This window comes from Canis lupus, chromosome 9, assembly GCF_011100685.1.
Source record: "Canis lupus familiaris isolate Mischka breed German Shepherd chromosome 9, alternate assembly UU_Cfam_GSD_1.0, whole genome shotgun sequence".
In the NCBI taxonomy this organism is placed as follows: domain Eukaryota; kingdom Metazoa; phylum Chordata; class Mammalia; order Carnivora; family Canidae; genus Canis; species Canis lupus.
In genome coordinates, this window is record NC_049230.1 from 43,705,667 (window position 1) to 43,724,231 (window position 18,565).

The following is an 18,565-nucleotide window of genomic DNA, read 5'->3' on the forward strand; positions in this document are numbered from 1 at the left end:
GACTCTCTGACATTTTATTGTTCTACCAGTTACAAATTCCTAGATGGTTTAGAACGAGGCAAAAGAAAATTAGCCAATATAAAATCAAGTCCTACTGTTAAAAAAAAAAAAAAAAAAGAGGGTAAGAATTTCATAGTCTGAAAAATGGCCGTTGGACATCTCTTAAAATGGCATCATGATAACCATCAATTTACTTTAACATTTTTATAAACCTTCAAAGTTTAGTATTTTCCTTGGAATTGTTCTGGTCTTTCTCCTTCAAAAGAAAGTCAGAGCTAGTACAAACTAACAAGGTCAGTTACACCTTTGGGAGGAATCTGCTGGGACATTTGGCAGGGGGTAAACTAGCCAAGACTGGGAGAGAAGCCACAGCGGGCCCAGTGTGTGCATGGGCTGTGGAGAGAGTGCTCATATGACGAGGGACTCTGCAGAAAAGCTATTTCTGTCAGAGCTACTATATTGACTGGTCCAAAGGAGAGTTCAAGCATTTCTGATTTCCCTGTAAAATAAAGCAGGGGCATAACTTCTGGGGAGAGAAGACAGAAGCAGAGGCAATGACTGCCCCGAGGTAGTTAGAGAAAAGATAAGTCAGGGACAAGGTGGTAAATATAAGTAGGCAGGTATCAGGAGATGTAAAAAATGTAGTCATCCCCAGTGGAATCATTAAGTGAAGTTTGGTTCGTGAGAGTAAATCTGTCACCATTTGCTTCCCAACTACTGTATTAAACTGATCTAATATACCACTGCTTTTAAGATATATCCCAATTTCTCAAGTGCAAAATGACATGTAAGTATGAGCTGTAGAACTGATGACACACAGTAGGTCTTTCCCTGGCCTGAAATGGCTCCTAAGGGCTCACATGCCACAGAGAAGAATCTTCAGATCCTGTCTGCTCTCAATCATTTCCCAAAACCATCCCTCAAGTCTTGGATACCATAGGGCCTGAGATGAGGAACAATCCAGAAACATTATCAATAGCAAGAACTCATCATTGATTGCTACTCTAACGACTATTTACAAATGTCTAATCTTTGAATTTTCTAAGACGGGATTTCCTAAACAAATTGACGTCCTCAGAGAGACTCAGGTCTTACTAAGGCAGCATGTCAGTCCAAGGCACTTCATTATCTATGAGATCTGATCCAAACTGCAGAGGTCCAGGGAGGGGAACTCTCCTTGTGCAGGCAGGACATTGTTTCGGCTAATCCCTTTTTCCCCACATCCCCCTTTCAGAAGTGCTTCCAAAGACACCAAGAGCCTGGAAAGATAAATTCCTCAAAAGGAAATGGATTAAAAATTTTTTTTAAACTTAAGTTTTCAAGAAAAGTCTCAGCTACACTGTCTCTCCCATGCTGCCTTCCTAAATCTTTAGCAACATCAAATACAAAATAAACACAGAATCCCAAAGATTTTGTCTTCCAAGAGAACTTCATTAGGTAGAGAACTACTATAGTTTTTACCTTTGACTGTTCCTCATCTATTGAAGATTCTTCAGATGCATGGGGAGTATTACTCAAAGAGCTGCTTCTCTGGTCATCGGTTGTCACTTCAGAAGGGGTGACTTCCACCACTGAGAGTCGACAGTTCTCACTCCTTCCTCCACCCAGCTCTTCCATCCTTGAGTGGGAAAAGGATCGGGATCGGGTTTCTTGGGACAGCTCTACAAACTTTTCTAGGGCGCTAAAGAAATCAATGCGATCTGTACTGAAATCTGAGACTTCAGCCTGGCAGCTGGGTTGGGGGCTCGGAGATTCAGGGTCAGGGGACATGGGAAGGTCTTTCAGGCGAGATGTTAACTCTTCCAAAGGCAGCAAGTGGACATTCACATCTGTTTTCAGTGCGTCTGTCTCCAAATCTTCCACTGTTAAGTCTGGGAACTTGCTGGCAATTTCTGAGGCCTGTCCAGGTTGGATTAAGGCTTTGGATGCATGGCAGTTGTCAAGAGGGAATTTTGATTCATTGAGACAACACCCTGACGAGCATCCATTGATGTCATTTAGATTTAATTCATCTTCAATCTGTCCAGCATGAAATTCCCTAGAAGTAAACTCCAAGCAGATCATTCTTTCTTTGGTACACAGACCCTTCTGATGTTCATCCTGTGGGACAACATGTTCCACAAAGACGGGTGGTATGGAGGGGTGACCCTCCATGGTCTTCACCTCAGCAATCTGGTCTGCTGAGCTGGTGATCTCCTTCTTGTTGAGTTCTAGCCCTGGTTTGCAGATGGGTTCATGGTGGTCTGAGAGGTCACTATCTGAATGAGATCTCCAGAGCTTGTTATGCCGCTGTTTGCTGTGGAAGACATACACAGGAAATGCTTTACTCTGGTTTGTGAAATCAATCAACACCCTCCCAGGAAACTGCTCCCAGATAAATTTAAATCTTAACCTGCAAAATGCTTTGTTAATACCCAAGGGAAGAAGTAGGCAATAAACATTTGTAAAGGTGCTCAATTTAACTAATAGCAAAAGACAAACAAAGCAAAATAACAATAAAAACGAACATGAGATCTGATTTTTTGCCTATCAGACTGAGCTTAAAATGGATTGCTAGCACCCAGTGTTGATGATGGCATGGCCAAACAAATCTTCTCATATACAGTTGGTAGGAATGTGAATTGTAGAAATTCTGAGAGTGAAATCTGATAACAGCTCTCAAAATTTAACTCTTTAACTAGCAATTCTTCTTTTAAGAATTTTTCTTGGAGAAATACTACTATAAGTGCACAAAGATATGGATATAAGGATATTTGCTATGTAATACAGTGGTACCAAAGGATGAGACAGACACATACAAAAGAGGATTTATTTAAATTACAGTCCATATACCTATATGCCATGCATGAAGCTGTTAAAAAGAGGTATTTTAGTGGAAGGTTGTCCAAGGAATACTATTAAGTGAAAAAGCACGCTGACCACATTTAGAATGGTCAGCTCCCATGTTACAATAAGTAGAGGAAAATACCTGGAGGAACATAATTAAACTGGTAACAGGGTTTCTTTTTTATTTTAATATTTAAATTTTTAAAATTTTTTAATTTTTATTTATTTATGATAGTCACAGAGAGAGAGAGAGAGAGAGAGAGAGAGAGAGAGAGGCAGAGACACAGGCAGAGGGAGAAGCAGGCTCCATGCACCGGGAGCCCGACGTGGAATTCCATCCCGGGTCTCCAGGATCGCGCCCTGGGCCAAAGGCAGGCGCTAAACCGCTGCGCCACCCAGGGATCCCGGTAACAGGGTTTCTTTCAAGGAAGCCAGAATACTTCCGGGGAGGGCTTTACATTCTATATTCTATATTTCTATAGGTTTTAAAATTTAAAAATAATGAGCATGTTTAACGTTAATCACCAGGAGGGGAAGCTAAAACAAAACAGCATCTAAGCAATACAAAGAGAAGTATTCTATTGGAGCCCATTACAAGTCCCCATTACTGGAATAAAAATCTGATACAGGATCAATCACTCAAGTAGAAATGTGAGGAGGGTAGTAATCTTTCTTGAATTAGAAAGCAAAGATGAGGCCAGTAAATCTGCAGAAAAACGTTGGTTAACAGAATGGAAGAGGATACGCCTAAAGTATAGGCTCCTTCCGTAAGAATCTCTGGATAAAAATCATGAAGCTAAGGGGAAGCATAGAAAAGCAGGTGGCCCAAAGGAAGATCACACACACATATCCATCCTTTGGCTTGTTTTATGGAGTTTTTTTTTTTTTTTTAAAGATCTTATTTATTTATTTGAGAGAGCGAGCGAGCGAGCGAGGGCACATGAGCAGGGGCAGAGGGAGAGGGAGAACCAGACTTCCCTATTGAGCAGGGAGCCCGGCAGGATTGATCACAGGTTCCTGAGATCATGACCTGAGCTGAAGGCAGACACTTAACTGACTGAACCACTGAGGTGCCCCTAGAGAGAAGTTCGGATGGGATCGAATTTCATTTCAAACCATACTCTCTAACAAGGGAGCAGTTCCCAAAGTCCAAGCCAAAAAGAAAAAGGTGGTCCTGTGGCTGTCAGGATCACCTGCCCAGGAAACAGGTCCCTAAATGTGGCATTTAGGGGTGTGGTTTTCATGATTTATGAGTTGATGAAGAGTTACCTAACTGCAGAGTGTAATAGGAAATAGCCCAAAACAATTTACTGCAGGCTCAGTGCCACGCCTGCCTGTGAATCTCTGCCGAGTCATGCGCCTGCACTAATGTGAACCCATTTGTTCTCAACTCTGCACCTGCTCTCAGTAACCCCTGTCTGTCTGCTGCTTGGGTGGGGCTTGCTCTGACTCAGGCCCACACAGCAGAAGGGTGCTTTTCCGGGTAGGGATCAGGTCATTCTGTTTATGAAGACAAGCTATAATCAATCAATAGCAGGGAGGAAGGTAGGGTTTTCACCCTTTCCAAGCTGCATGAACTCCAGCCACCCCTAGGAGGAGACAACATATCACACATGCCAAATGAGTGAGTGACCCTGGGGAGGGGCAAACTGAATGGTGGAGAGGTGGAGCCTGAACTATACACTGTGACCAACCCATGCCAATGTGCTTCCTTTTAAAGTTTCTTTTATATCTAGACACTCTTGTTTCCTGACCTACATATGGCTGCGTTCTCCAATTTCTATCCCTCATCTAACCTGAGGATGTACAAACCTGCACCAACTTCCCTAGGCATCGATGGCAGGACAGTTCCTTGTGATGCAAATGACTGGGAAGACATTTCAGGGAGTAGCTGTTCTCACTATATTTTCTAGTAATATAAAGGAACAGCTTATTTTACCAGTCAACAGGCAAATGGGATTTTTCATGATCCTAAGGACCTTCCAAAGTATGATTTTCCAAAACTGCCTGCAAATGAGATTGAAGTTATGCTAATAGGTACCAACAGTATGTTTCAGAAGTGGCTGACATTACAGCTGCTTTTTGCCCAATGGGGATTTCCTTCTCTTCCAGAGGGAAGTAATCATCAGAAAATATTAAGTCAGGGCTCTGGAATTAAACTGACACCGACTTGTAAAGGAGAAAGAAAAATCCCCACCAAAGATAGGTTTGATTCTGCTTTTTCATTTTTGTAGTAAGACCTGCAAGGAGACTGGTAGATGGCTCTCTGATATAATCAAGATACTCATTAATTACCATGGTCTTGGAAGCACTTTCCTCCTCCCACCTCAGAGGTTTTAGTAAACTCTGTCCTGAATTTTGTGTTTATCATCTTCTTTATAGTGTCATTAGGCTTTGTTCTTAATATACTGCTTAGTTTTGCATATTGTGAACTTATATAAATGAAAATATACTCTATGTATGTATTCTTCTACAACCTTCTTTTGTCCACACTGTTTTTGAGATTCATCCGTGTGTGCAGCTGTAATTTCAGAGTGTGATGAATATACCACAGTTTATTTATCCATCCTGTTGATGAACAGTTTTGGCTACTATCAACAATTTTGGCTACTACTGCCATGGACATTCTTGCACTTGGTACATACTTTGGCTTATGAAAGATGTTAAAATATAGGAGCAGAAAAGGTGGGTCACAGGGCATATGTGCATCATCAGTTTTACTCAGTAACACCAAACTGTTTGTCAGTGCAGCTTTTCCCCAAGTCAGTTTATTCTGATGCTTGATCACTGGTAGGGATAGATTTAAGGCACTGGACCATATTTGTTATTTTTAAATTGTTAGTGTTCATTTATTTTATTTTTTTTAAAGATTTTATTCATTCATTCATGAGAGACACAGAAAGAGAAGCAGAGGCATACGCAGAGGGAGAAGCAAGCTCTCTGCAGGGAGCCTGATGCGGGACTCAATCCCTAGACCCAGGATCATGCCCTGAGCTGAAGGCAGACACCAAGCAGCTGAGCCACCCAAGCATCCCAACTGTTAATGTTTAAATTCAGCTGACTCTCTCCATCTATTTCAGGTAGGCATCAAGTAAACAAGTCACCAAAAAGAACTTAAGAGTTGGTTTGTGGCCTAGATGATGCAAAGAAGCTTCAGGTTCTTTTCTCCCTTGAGAAACCTCAGACCTGAATTTGGATTCACATAAATACAGTGACACACATGCGATGATTGGGCCATTCTGGGCAAGAATTTGGCCTTTTTTTTTTTATTTGTTTTTATTGAAGTTTGATTTGCCAACATATAGTATAATACCCAGTGCTCATCCCATCAAGTGCCCTCCTCAGTGTCTGTCACTCAGTTTCCCCAACCCCCCACCCACCTCCCCTAAAATTTGGCCTTTTACTTTATAAATGAACAAGAAGGAAATCTAAGGGACAGGATACATATGCTATCCCATTTTCTTGCCTCCAATTTGCTTTCTTTCTTCTTGTTACATGTTTGGTAAAGCACCAACTTTGAGAAAGTTATATAGAGGAAAATACTGCTAAAAATGAAATATCAGTTATAGTAAAATCAGATTGTTTATGCTACCTCTTAGGGCATTAGGTAGCCCACAGAAAGTAGAAGAAAGAAAAAGCATCAATTGAGCATTTTCTATGTGTTGTCCATGGTCCTAAATGCTTCAAGATTATTTCACTGAAAAGCTATTAAGGAAAGCCTTAATCTACAATCTCAATTGTAATGTGAGTTCATTCTCAGATTCCCTCCTGCTGACTGACCACTGTGCACCAGCTAACAAGACTTCAAAGTCTCCACCAGCAAAGCAGGGGAATGTAAAAGACACCTCTGCCTCTTTTGGCCCTGGTGATAGGGGCGTTCAAAGAATCAAAACTGACATCTATGAAGACATGTGGCATGAACTCTCCCTGGCTACCACCCAGTTTCTTCTCTGCCCCTTGTATACTGGAACCTAATATCACAGACACATGGTCCAGCTTGCAAATGCCTGAAATCTGAACTTGTCTAATGGAACAAAAATCTGCCAGATACCTGCATGATCAGAGTACAGAATGACAAACACGGCTGTTGGCAGTTTAATGGAAGGTTTCAACACACACACACACACACACACACACACACACACACACACACACACCCTCTTCCTGTCTCATTCCCATCCCCCAGCTATAAAAACACAAAAAATAAAATTAGAAATGAACAGTATTAGTGGCTTTATAATACCCTCCCTTTTTAGGTCCAAAGGATTAAATACTAGCCTTCCCCAGGCTCTTAATGACATACTGAAGTATGCAAAAAGTTCCCTGCATTTCAGACAGGTGGTCACTGTTTGGCCCATAGCCTCACATTCTGATTAAGAGACTATGACCAATTCATAAATCACAGGAGCCTGGTATCACTTTGGTAAACTTCTTTTCCACCAAGATGTTGAAGTACCGAGCTAACACCCTCAAACAGAGGGCTGCCACCTCAAGTTAAGTACCCAGTGCTACTCTAGACAACCATGTAGTTGAAAGAATGCTAGTAGCAGGGCTCTATCTTTTTGAGAAAACTAGTACATCCTTCCTGGGAGAAGATCTGGAATATAAGATCTAAGTGCCTCCATAGGAAATGGGTTTCTTGGCAAACAGATAAGTAGGATTTTTCTAAGGACTTTCTTCTCCTGGTTACCTAAACTGTAGAGCTTCAGACAGTTCCAGGAGTCTGGGGCTTCTCGGTCTTTGCTCTTCTAAGCAGGCAGACCCTGGAGTAGCACTCAAGGGCTGGGCAAGATTCTGTTGGGCCCAATACACTTGGCAGCTAGTTTGCCAGTAGCCTCAAGTGCTGTCTTTTAAGAAAACACCAGAGACTGAAGATCCTAATGACTGTATACCCAGCAGGCACTCGCACTCTTTTTCCTAACTGGCAGACGCCTAATTTGGTTTGGGTATTCACTGTTCCATGGGAGCCCCAGCAGGAGACAGTCTGGAGGGAAGAGAGTAAAAACTGGCCACTTATTCCTCTAACTCTCTCTCCCTGCAGGGTCACTTCAGGTTGGCTGTGTCCCCTGACTGAAGGTTATCTCTCTTCTCTGAAGGTGCCTTTTTCTCCAGGAGTTTCCTTCCAGGTTCTAGTAACTGCTCCCTCCCTCTTTAGGCCTCACAGCTATTACTAAACAGCTCTGCTGACGCAAGTCCCTGGATTCTACTACAATCCCACAACTTTGTAAAAAATTGCTTTATAAAATCTTCCTCAAATAATCCTAATCTAAGCATGCTGTTTCTTGTTGAGAACTTGATTGATGGATGTATTCTATTACTTGCAGCTGAAAGCAGCCGAAGTGATACCCCTAGCACTAGATTCTAATTCTTAAAATCCAGGAAACATCACAGTACAGGAAATTCTAGGACCACTTCCTATTCTAGTTTCTAATGGAGTTAATGTGCCTGTGGGTGGTGGCAGGCAGCGGTTGGAGGAAGAAGGAGGGGGATAAATGGCACATGTATGTATGTGTTTCTGGGTAGCCCTGGAGAAAAATGATGATAACTATATTAGAATAACCCTTACCAGTATATATTGTACATTTAAAAAAAAGATTTTATTTTTAATTTTTTTTAAAATTTATTTATGATAGTCACACACACACACACACACACAGAGAGAGAGAGAGAGAGAGAGAGAGAGAGAGAGGCAGAGACACAGGCAGAGGGAGAAGCAGGCTCCATGCACCGGGAGCCCGATGTGGGATCTCCAGGATCGCGCCCTGGGCCAAAGGCAGGCGCCAAACCACTGCGCGACCCAGGGATCCCTAAAAAAAGATTTTAAAGTAATTTCTACACCTAATATGGGGCTTGAACTCAAAATTTCAAGATCAAGAGTTGCATGCTCTAATGATTGAGCCAGCCAAGGCACTGTAGTGTACATTTATACACATTTTTATTTACAACAGCCCTGTGGCATAGGGTTCTTTAAAAATATAAAAAAAAATTAATTTAAATTCAATTTAGTTAACATATAGTGTATTATTAATTTCAGTGTGACATAGGGTTCTTGTCATTTTATAGATGGAATCAGGTGAGAATCAGAACTGTGAAGTAACTCCTCAAAGTAGCAACAAGAGAATGAACCAGAGATGGAAACTAGATCTACTGACTCAAATTCTGTGGTTTCCTCATTCCCCAGGGCTTGCTCCTCCCTCCATGAATCAAGCCAAGGAAGGCAGGATAGAACTGAAAGGGAAAGGAAGAGGCAGTGTGATTTTGTGGGTTATGCTGCCCTTGTTATCCTCATCTAAGATTTTTCTGAAGTTCCTTTAATATCTAAGAAAAACCACATACGCTAAAAAAAAACCCAACCCAACAGCTTGCAGTAGCCTGAGATTCCAGAATAAATACTGAAATTGGCAGGACACATAGTATCCTTGCTCTCAATGGGTCACGTGAGGACACTGCCTAACATCCGTCATGTGTATGTCTGGGAACATACAATATTTGTGTCTCATCTAACCCCCAGATGCCTCTTTCTTGTGCCAAAAAGAACTGCTGTGTCCTACCTTTTGATCTAATCTAAAAATGTCATCAAAATCTGGCCCCAAAGACCTCTAAGTTCTTTTTAAGTGGAGGAGACTTGAGTATCCTCCCTGCCTCCTAAAAGAATGGCTCAGATGAAATCATGCCAAGTACTGAGTAAACAGGAGGGTTTTTTTTTAGTGGAAACCATAATGCTATGCTGTGGCCACATTTTCACAAGACTTTGGGGGTGGGAGGGTGGTCCCTCTGCCTGATAGGCTGGAAGGCTATTTAACATTTTGTTCAGGGAAACAGATTCAGATTCAAGAGTCAAGACCAAGTCATGAGACTCACTGGAGTCACACTCTGGCACTGGCCCCAACTGCTTCTAGGCAGCTGTGCCTTCATCTGAACAAAACCACCTAGGACATGCCCATATGGAAAAAACAAAGCAAAATGTAGCACTCCACAGAACTTTAGCATGTGGCATCTCATGAAATTGATCCTTAAATCCTATTTAATATACAAATCTCTTTCCTGAAAGTGGCTTCCACCACCAAGGGGTAAAATAACAATTCATTACTCATTTTATAACCGATTACAAAATTATTGTTGAAGTGAATTCTTATTCATACAGGAAGATGTTCAAGATCTAGTACTGGGTAGACAGAGAAAGATAAATATTGAATGGTATCACTTATATGTGAAGTCTAAAAAAGCCAAACCAAGAGAAATAGAGAATAAGTGGAGGTTATTAGGGGGTGGAGGATGGGGGAAATGGGGAGATATTGGTCAAAGGGTATAAACTTCCAATTATAAGATTAGTAAATTCTGGGAATCTAATGCACAACCTGGAGATTATAGGTTATAAAATTGTATCATATACTTGAAAGTTGCTAAGAGAGATCCTAAATATTTTCACCATAAACAAAAGAAACAGTATGTGAAGGAATGGAGGTGTTAGCTAATGCTGTGGTGATAATCAGTCTGCAATATATAAATGCATTAAATCAACACCTTGGATGCTTTATTTTTTTTTATTTTTTATTTTTTTAAATTTATGATAGTCATACAGAGAGAGAGAGAGAGAGAGAGGCAGAGACATAGGCAGAGGGAGAAGCAGGCTCCATGCACCGGGAGCCTGACGTGGGATTCGATCCTGGGTCTCCAGGATCGCGCCCTGGGCCAAAGGCAGGCGCCAAACCGCTGCGCCACCCAGGGATCCCCCTTGGATGCTTTAAATGCATATAATGTTATATGTCAATTCTATCTCAGTAAAGCTAAGGGTTAGAAAGGATGGTCAAGTGATGGCTAAGTGCAGTGTAACTGTTCAATATACATTGCTGCAGTTTAATAAAAACAAAAAAAGAAGATCAGCTATTGGATGAAGAGGTAGGTAGGCTGAAGAATAGTTTTTGTGAGAAAATATCCATCAATATATGTGGTAGGAGTCAGAGCTGGAGAAACACGCAAGATAGTGTTGATTGCTGTCTATGGGTATTGAATTTATAAATTATTTTTCTTTGTGTTTTCTGCATTTTTGCAAAGCATATATATATATAATCAGATTAAAATATGTTTAAAAGAAGAGAGTTATTTCCAGAAGTGCCTTCATACCCCAACTGTGATTTGTCACATAACCAAAATTCTGGAGAAGGCTCACTGAAACCAAGCACTGAAAAAAAATGATGCCTAAAATAGCACCAGGTATTTTTTATTTTTTTATTTATTTTTAAAAAATGGGCTAATTTTTTTTTAAAGAATTTCATCTATGCTTAGCATTACTCTGGGAGCAATAAGTATCCATTTGATAAGGCAGCTGTGTCTGGCCTTAGAAGAGGCTGAAAAATGTTTATGATAATCAGCACCAAGTTAAGAATTAAAGTAAGAGAACAGTATTTTCACCTTTTGGTTTAAAGATCATTTTTGAATGCCTGATCTTCTGTATTATTCTTAAATGCTTGCACTTATTTTTTTAAAAACTAGATTGACAGAGGTTTCAATTTTCAAAATGTATCACACATCCAAATTGGGCTGAGAAATAGCTGCAGGGAAGGATGTTTTATCTTGCCCCAGGGAGCGTATTGGAGGGAAAATCTGAGAAAGTCACTGAAGGACTCACCTTGCCAGTAAGATCCCCTGGTACTCTTCCAGTTGTCTCATGAAGCTGGGATTGGGCTTGGTCACTGTTCGCCTTTCCTTCACATAGTCATAGGCCCGGTCCAGATTCCAGCCATATTCCTTCATTGCATAGGCAATCACAGTGGAGGCTGAGCGACTCACCCCCATTTTGCAGTGCACAAGGCATTTAGATCCATGTTTCCTACATTGGGGAATTGAAATAAGTACACAATAGTGAGTATATGTTATTTTATTTATTATTATTATTTTTAAAGATTTTCTATTTTATTTAATCATGAGAGAGAGAGAGAGAGAGAGGGGCACAGGGAGAAGCGGGCTCCATGCAGGGAGCCTGACGTGGGACTCGATCCCAGGTCTCCAGGATCACACCCTGGGCTGAAGGTGGTGCTAAACCACTGAGCCACCGGGGCTGCCCTATTATTATTATTATTATTTTTTATTGTTAAAAATATTTGTTAGTTGTTTATTTAACAAGAGAAACTATTCCATAATCCAGTATTTGTGTTTCAGAGTTCAGGAACACAGGTAAGTGACAAACTTCAATGGAACTCAATCCAAAGAAATTCTTTATATTCCAAATTTACTTTGCTCTCTGAAAGATACCAGCCTTCTTCATCTCCTCAAAATCTTTCATGGAATCAGGGCAGCCCCAGTGGCGCAGCGGTTTAGCACCGCCTGCAGACCGGGGTGTGATCCTGGAGACCCAGGATCGAGTCCCATGTCAGGTTCCCTGCCTGGAGCCTGCTTCCCTGCATGGAGCCTGCTTCTCCCTCTGCCTGTATCTCTGCCTCTCTCTCTCTCTCTCTCTCTCTCTATGTCTCTCATGAATGAATAAAATCTTAAAAAAAAAAAAATCTTTCATGGAATCATAATTTCTTTCTTTTCTTTTAAAGACTTATTTACTTATTTGAGAGAGAGAGAGAGATGGAGAGCAGTAACAGGGTGGGGGGCAGAGAGGGAGGGAGAGGCAGACTCCCTATTGAGCAGGGAGCCCGATGTGGGGCTTGATCACAGGACCCCAGGATTACAACTCAAGCCGAAGGCAGACACTCAACTGACTGAGCCACCCAGGCACCCCGAAATCATAATTTCTGTAGAAATCTGCATACGCCTTCTTTCTTGGTTCGGCCACAGCAAACTTATAGAAAGTTGCAACCCCAGGGATACAGTGAATGCTCCAACAATATGAAATCTCAGACGCTTGGCCAGAAGGTCTCACATCTGAGGTTTTGTCAAAGCGCTTGAAGTCATGTAGTTATTCTCCTTAACACCTACCTACCTCAAACCCAACATCCTTCCTAACAGAAATGGACCTAGTGAGTACATTTTAAAAGGTTTTAAATGTTTCCAAGTATCCTGTTGTCCTTCCATTTTCTTCCGATCCATCCCACCTTAGTATACTTATATACATAGTTGAATGTGCAAGGAAGGGAGGCAGTTCTAGTGTACTCAAACAATATTCAATGTTAATATTAATCCTTTTAAATTCATTCAGCAAACATTTACCAGGCGATCACTGTATGTAAGACAATGTGCAAGATACTAGGAGGTAATGATAAAGTAAATTTTCGCTGAATGGTAGGGTTCAGTGGGAGAAAGAATTAAAATTCAAGATGGTAATTGCAATAACAGGTGGTCACAGAGTATGAAGGGAGAATTTTTAATTTAGAGACTGGGCCCCATGTTGCAGGTTTGAAGGCCAGTACCCTTGCAGTCCCAGGGACATGTTTCAAGGCTGGCACACTCTTGAGTTACAAATGTGACGGTGATTCATCTACTTTATCCAAATGTTCTGAGTTGCTTCCAGTTCAAATTCCAAGAAAAGTTGTCTCTGGAGGAAAGTACAAACCAAATGAAACTAGCCCTCCTCTTTTACTCAGATGTAGCTCTAGATATCGCTTTTCACAACACCATCATCATATTTTGTCTAGGGCCTGGCTCTATAATCCACGGAATTGGATGGGACAATGTGACACACCATGTGGTTTTCTCAGTGAGGAGGGTGGAATTACCTACCTGTTGTTGTTTTAATGGGGTGGAAGAAAGAGGAAGCAAAGTTGCCATAAAGTGACACTAAGAAACAAACAAAACCCCATGGTCTCAATATGCCAGAACTCATTACCTTGGATATGAACATCACTCAATTATGCTATGCTAATTCTGCTAATAACACAGTGTCTGGCACAGAGTAAGCCTTCAAATATTTACTAAATGTATGAACAAATGTATGGATCTGCTGTTAGATCTGTCAGCTGTAAGTAGAAACATTTTAAAATCTGGAAAAAAGAACAGTTACTCTTGGGGCGCCAGTGTGGCTCAGTGGTTGAGTGTCTGCCTTTGGCTCAGTTCATGGGGTCCTGGGAGGGAGTCCCCCATCAGGTTCCCCACAGGGAGCCTGCTTCTCCCTCTGCCTATGTCTCTGCCTCTCTCCATCTCTCATGAATGAATAAATAAATAAAATCTTAAAAAAAAAAAAAAAAGAATGGTTACTCTTTTCACTAGTATATGTGGGCTAAAAATCCTTCCTAGGTGGCTATTCCAATAAATTAAAAATAAAAAAAGTACATTAGCCTAATAGGGGAAATCTATTCATTCATTCACTCACTCACTGTATTATAGTAAACACGCTTCCTTCCAGAGGCTTATAATTCTTCTGCTGGAGATAGACACACATGAAAAAGTTAAGTACAATGCAAGGAAGGCATGAAGTTATGTGCCAAAATGAGTGAGCCAGATAAGTGATAGGAATTCAGAGAATGATCTGCAATAATCAAAATAGTCTCAAAAGGAAGGTAAGATTAACTTCCTACCCATCATTTAGATGCAAAATTTTGGGGTCCTTAGGTTGGTGCAGGTGTGTGTCTCTGTGTGCTTAGATCCCAAAGGACTAGAAAATTTTTGTGTTGTTTACAGCACCATAGGGTTTTCATTTAGACTACAGTACACAGTAACTCAGATATAAGTTCAGACATGTGCTCTATATTTTCCCATCAAGCTCTGACATCAAATTTTAGGTCTATATCTGCAGGCATGGAAGGTATTCAAAGTTAGATAATTTTAAGAAAAATACAAATATGAAATCCACCCCTATAAAAGCATTTATTCATTTTGAATGAGGCTTTTTCAGTAGATGGCTTCTAACTCACATACTGAAGGATCTGAAGTCAGTTCAGAAAATCCAATTTCCTCTTTCAGTTTCTGCCACATACCCTCCCCTCCTCTCCTGCCCCTCCCTATGCTGGGTTGTCTTAGATTAAGCCTGCTATCACTTTAGGAATGCTAAACCCACCCAGCCATCTGTAGATCAAGTATGGAATTCAGGGCCCTGATCAGCGTGCCATCTCAGATGCTGACCTAAACTTGCAGGAGTAGGAGAGCCTGCTTACATGTAACCTGCATGCCTCACCTTGAGGCTGAAATCAGCCTTTCCTTTCACTGGGACTAGGGCTTGCCTGAACTCTAGCCTCTTTGGCTGTGATCCTCACAATTTGCCTAGTCTTTTCCAGTCTCCCTTACTTAGGATACTAGACTCTTCCTAAATACTTGATAGACTCCGAGATAAGACATGATCTTTGGTTCAAGTCCTATTTTCAACCCTTGTTACTTAACCTCTCAGAACCTCATCTCTACAGTCTGTTCCCATCTGTACAAAAGGATGACAGTATATGCCTCTTTGGGTTCTGGAAAATATTACATGAGAGAATATGTGTAAAGTACCTGGCACACAGTAAGCATGCCATGAGTGGTATTATTGAGAACAATTTAATAATAGCCTTCAAGAATATAAAACACTCTCTCAGGTGCTAGCTAGAGACTCAGAGTATGGGCTCAAAGCCAGAGTAGGAGGATTCAAGGTACCTAAGAGGAAGAGCTTCTTGACTATGGAGGTCCTGAAGAAAGATGTGGAATCACTGCTGAAGGAGGACTTTGAAAACAAAAGTGCTTCTCATCTGCCAGGGATGATTTGAATGTGGTCCCATCAAAGGGGCAGCATGGCCAACATGCTCATTTATGGTTCCTTCTACTGAAGGAATATGTAGGATTGGCAAGGAAATCCCCAGGGACTTAAAAAACAGTGCTGACATATTAATAGTAATTAACACTAAACACTAAAGTATGGGACGCCTGGGTGGCTCAGCAGTTTCGTGCCTGCCTTCGGCCCAGGGCGTGATCCTCAAGAGACGGGATAGAGTCCCACATCGGGTTCCCTGCGTGGGGCCTGCTTCTTCCTCTGCCTCTGCCTCTCTCGGTCTCTCATAAATAAATAAATAAAATCTTTAAACAACAAAACACTAAAGTAATAGCATTAGTTTCACTAAAATGATTATCAACAGAAGGGCCAGAGAAAAATTTCACTGTTTAGAGTACCGTTAAGAGTCAAGTAAAAGAATGAGAAAAGATTTCCAAAGCTCACTATGCTTCCCATCTTGTCTTCAGAAAGGACTCCGTATCCCAACCATCTGGAATAATTTCTACCCTATAACTTTCAAATGTCCCCTTTGGCAATGTAGGCACTTCCTTCAGAATATCTTCCTTTGTTTCCCCTCATCTTGTGCTCAATGCAAACAGTTAACAGGAGCTTATCTTCTTCCAGGGGCTTCATCTACTCACAGGGAAAGTATGATGCCACCAACCAACTTTTCCCCAGGATTAAGGAATCTCAGTCTCCTTTTCTTCTTTACTTCCTTCTCCTAGAGTATAGACATTAAACCACCTATACCTCTCAGGCCCCAGCCATGTGCGGTGCACGAGGAACACAGGTCAGAGGATTTGTGGAACCATTACTCACTTTGCTTTAGAGATGAATTTGTAAGTGTCATTCCAGTAAGCCAGGAGATCTGTTGCCTCTTCATCATATACTCGGATGTTATGATACTCAAAGACTCCTGGGAAGAAGTTATCTATCTCTCGAGTGACATTCAAGATATACCGCACCCTGTGAGAAAACCAAGGGAAAAATATGTGCTCTACTATTCAGGCTAAACCCATTCTTAGGACTGTTTTTCTTAATTAAAATTTGCTTACTCCCTAGACTGAAATTAAATACTAAAATATTGAAAAAAAGCTAAAAAACTAAGGGACTATATACTTATTTAGTACAGAAACTACATAGCAGAATCCAGGATATATCTGGCACCAATGAATTACTAAGAGAAAAGGTGTCTACCAAGTTCAACATCTAAATTCCATTTTCAAAAAAAAAATTCCATTTTCAGTTTATGTAGTTACACAATCTCATCTTTGACAGTCTTTCGAAAATATGTCTCGTATTTTACTTCAAAGGATCAACCCAAGGCCAATGATCTGAAAATTTCTCTTCAGTTGCTAAAATTACCAGAAACATAATTCATTCTTTGGAAGTCATTTGTATTAAATCAGACTATTAACATCTACTTCAAGAAACTAAAAACAACAAAATAGGAAAGGTCAATATTTCCTCTTACCTTTCTAAATGCTAAATTTTGCTCTATTACTCTCTATAAACAAAAAGAAAAGCAGAATAGGTGAGGGCTGGGAAGGTCAGAGGAAAGTTGGACCTAAAACTCTCATAACTCCCTGGGCTGCTGTCCTGGCCATCACAGCAGCAGATGTACCTGCAAGTTCTCCCATACCAAGAAGATTGCAGAAAAATTTCTTCTGATATGTCTCTCACTGTACAATTTCAATAAATGCTTGAGTTCAATTTGCCAAATGCTTATCTTTTCTCAGTGCTGTGTGGACTTAGACTTCACTGGAGTTTACTCCACCAATACAACACAGACTAATGTATTTCCTCTGCAGAAGCGGTTTCCTTCTTAGAACTAACTACACACGGGGTTCTTACAAACCCAATCTCTGAAGTCAGAGAAACGACTACAAAAAGAGAGGGAGAGTCCTAGCTAACCCATTCTGTGGTTAAGGTCAAGAGACCCAAATTTTTCTTTGTTTTTTGGTTTTTGGTTTTTATGAGACCAAAATTTTTCTGAAACATGATTTGAACCTGTTTTAAATCTGCATCAAAGTCCATTACTAGAAACAATTTTTTTCTTTTTAATATAAAAAGCAAGCACATGCAATTGTGGAAAACAGTACACAGAGTTACTTTATAACGCAGCATTTTCCTCTCCTAGGTACGAAATGAAATGAAAAATAAATCTACCCCCAAAATTGTACATGAATGGTACAGTAGTATTCATAATAGCTAAAAAGTGGAAACAATTCATATGTCCATCAACTTACAACTAAATAAACAAAATGTGGTATTTCAGACAATGGAGCATTTTTGGCAATTAAAAAAGGAATGAAGTACTAATGCATGCTACAATATTGATAAACCTTGAAAATATAATGTGAAATGGAAGAAACCATTTTTAAAAGAGCATATATTATACAATTCCATTTAAATGAAATGTCCAGAACAGATAAATCCCTAGAAATAGGAAGCAGATTAGTAGTTTCTAGAAACTGAGGGAGAAGGAAAATGGGGGTGACTGTACAGGATTTCTTTGGATTTGAAAAAATGTTCTAAATTAATTATTGTACAACTCTCTAAAAGACAGTATCATTAAAGTGTACATTTTAATGGGTGAACTATATGACTTACACTCAATAAAACTGTCAAAAGAAAAGCACACTTCTCTTATTTAAAATAAAAATGAAAAAAAAAAGACCTCTAATCCCATATTTTACTAATGGATTATGACAGAAGCCTTCTCAATCCTTTCATTATAGAACTCTAGACAACCACTACCAACTGAAATTAGCACTCCTTGAAACTTCTTCTGACATATCTTATGGAGTAGCACTTTACATGGGGTTCTGCAGTCAGTAGATTGGGTGCCACTGCCAAAATTAGACTTGAAAATCCCTTAAATGATCCAAAAGGGGCAGTGTTCATATTTTGTAACTGTAATTCTTAATCCACAAGCGTTTAAGAACCAGTGAATTTATGAAACAAGATCTAAGTAGATGTCTGAGCATCTAACTATACTGTCTTTTAAGACAAATGCATCTGTGTTTTATAATTTAGCATTATAAGTAGTAAATGAGATGAACAGGTATCATCTCCAGCTGGGGTTGTAAGTTAAAGTGCATTCTAAAGTCAAAGTAT

The 18,565-nt window shown here is 40.3% G+C and overlaps 1 protein-coding gene across 5 annotated transcripts in view; it reads right to left on the reverse strand.

Moving 5' to 3' along the window:
* Positions 1 to 18,565, reverse strand: part of SSH2 (slingshot protein phosphatase 2) — a 238,609-nt gene that overhangs the window by 7,695 nt on the left and 212,349 nt on the right. For all 5 annotated transcript variants that reach the window (XR_005364735.1, XR_005364734.1, XM_038548401.1 and 2 more), the window contains 3 exons: positions 16,265 to 16,411; positions 11,456 to 11,656; positions 1,462 to 2,296 (listed from right to left, as the gene is read on the reverse strand). Coding sequence is in view for 3 of the 5 variants with exons in the window: in XM_038548401.1 (XP_038404329.1) it covers positions 1,462 to 2,296; positions 11,456 to 11,656; positions 16,265 to 16,411 (1,183 nt within the window). In the remaining 2 variants the exon portion in view is untranslated. The remainder of the gene's footprint in view (positions 1 to 1,461; positions 2,297 to 11,455; positions 11,657 to 16,264; positions 16,412 to 18,565) is intronic.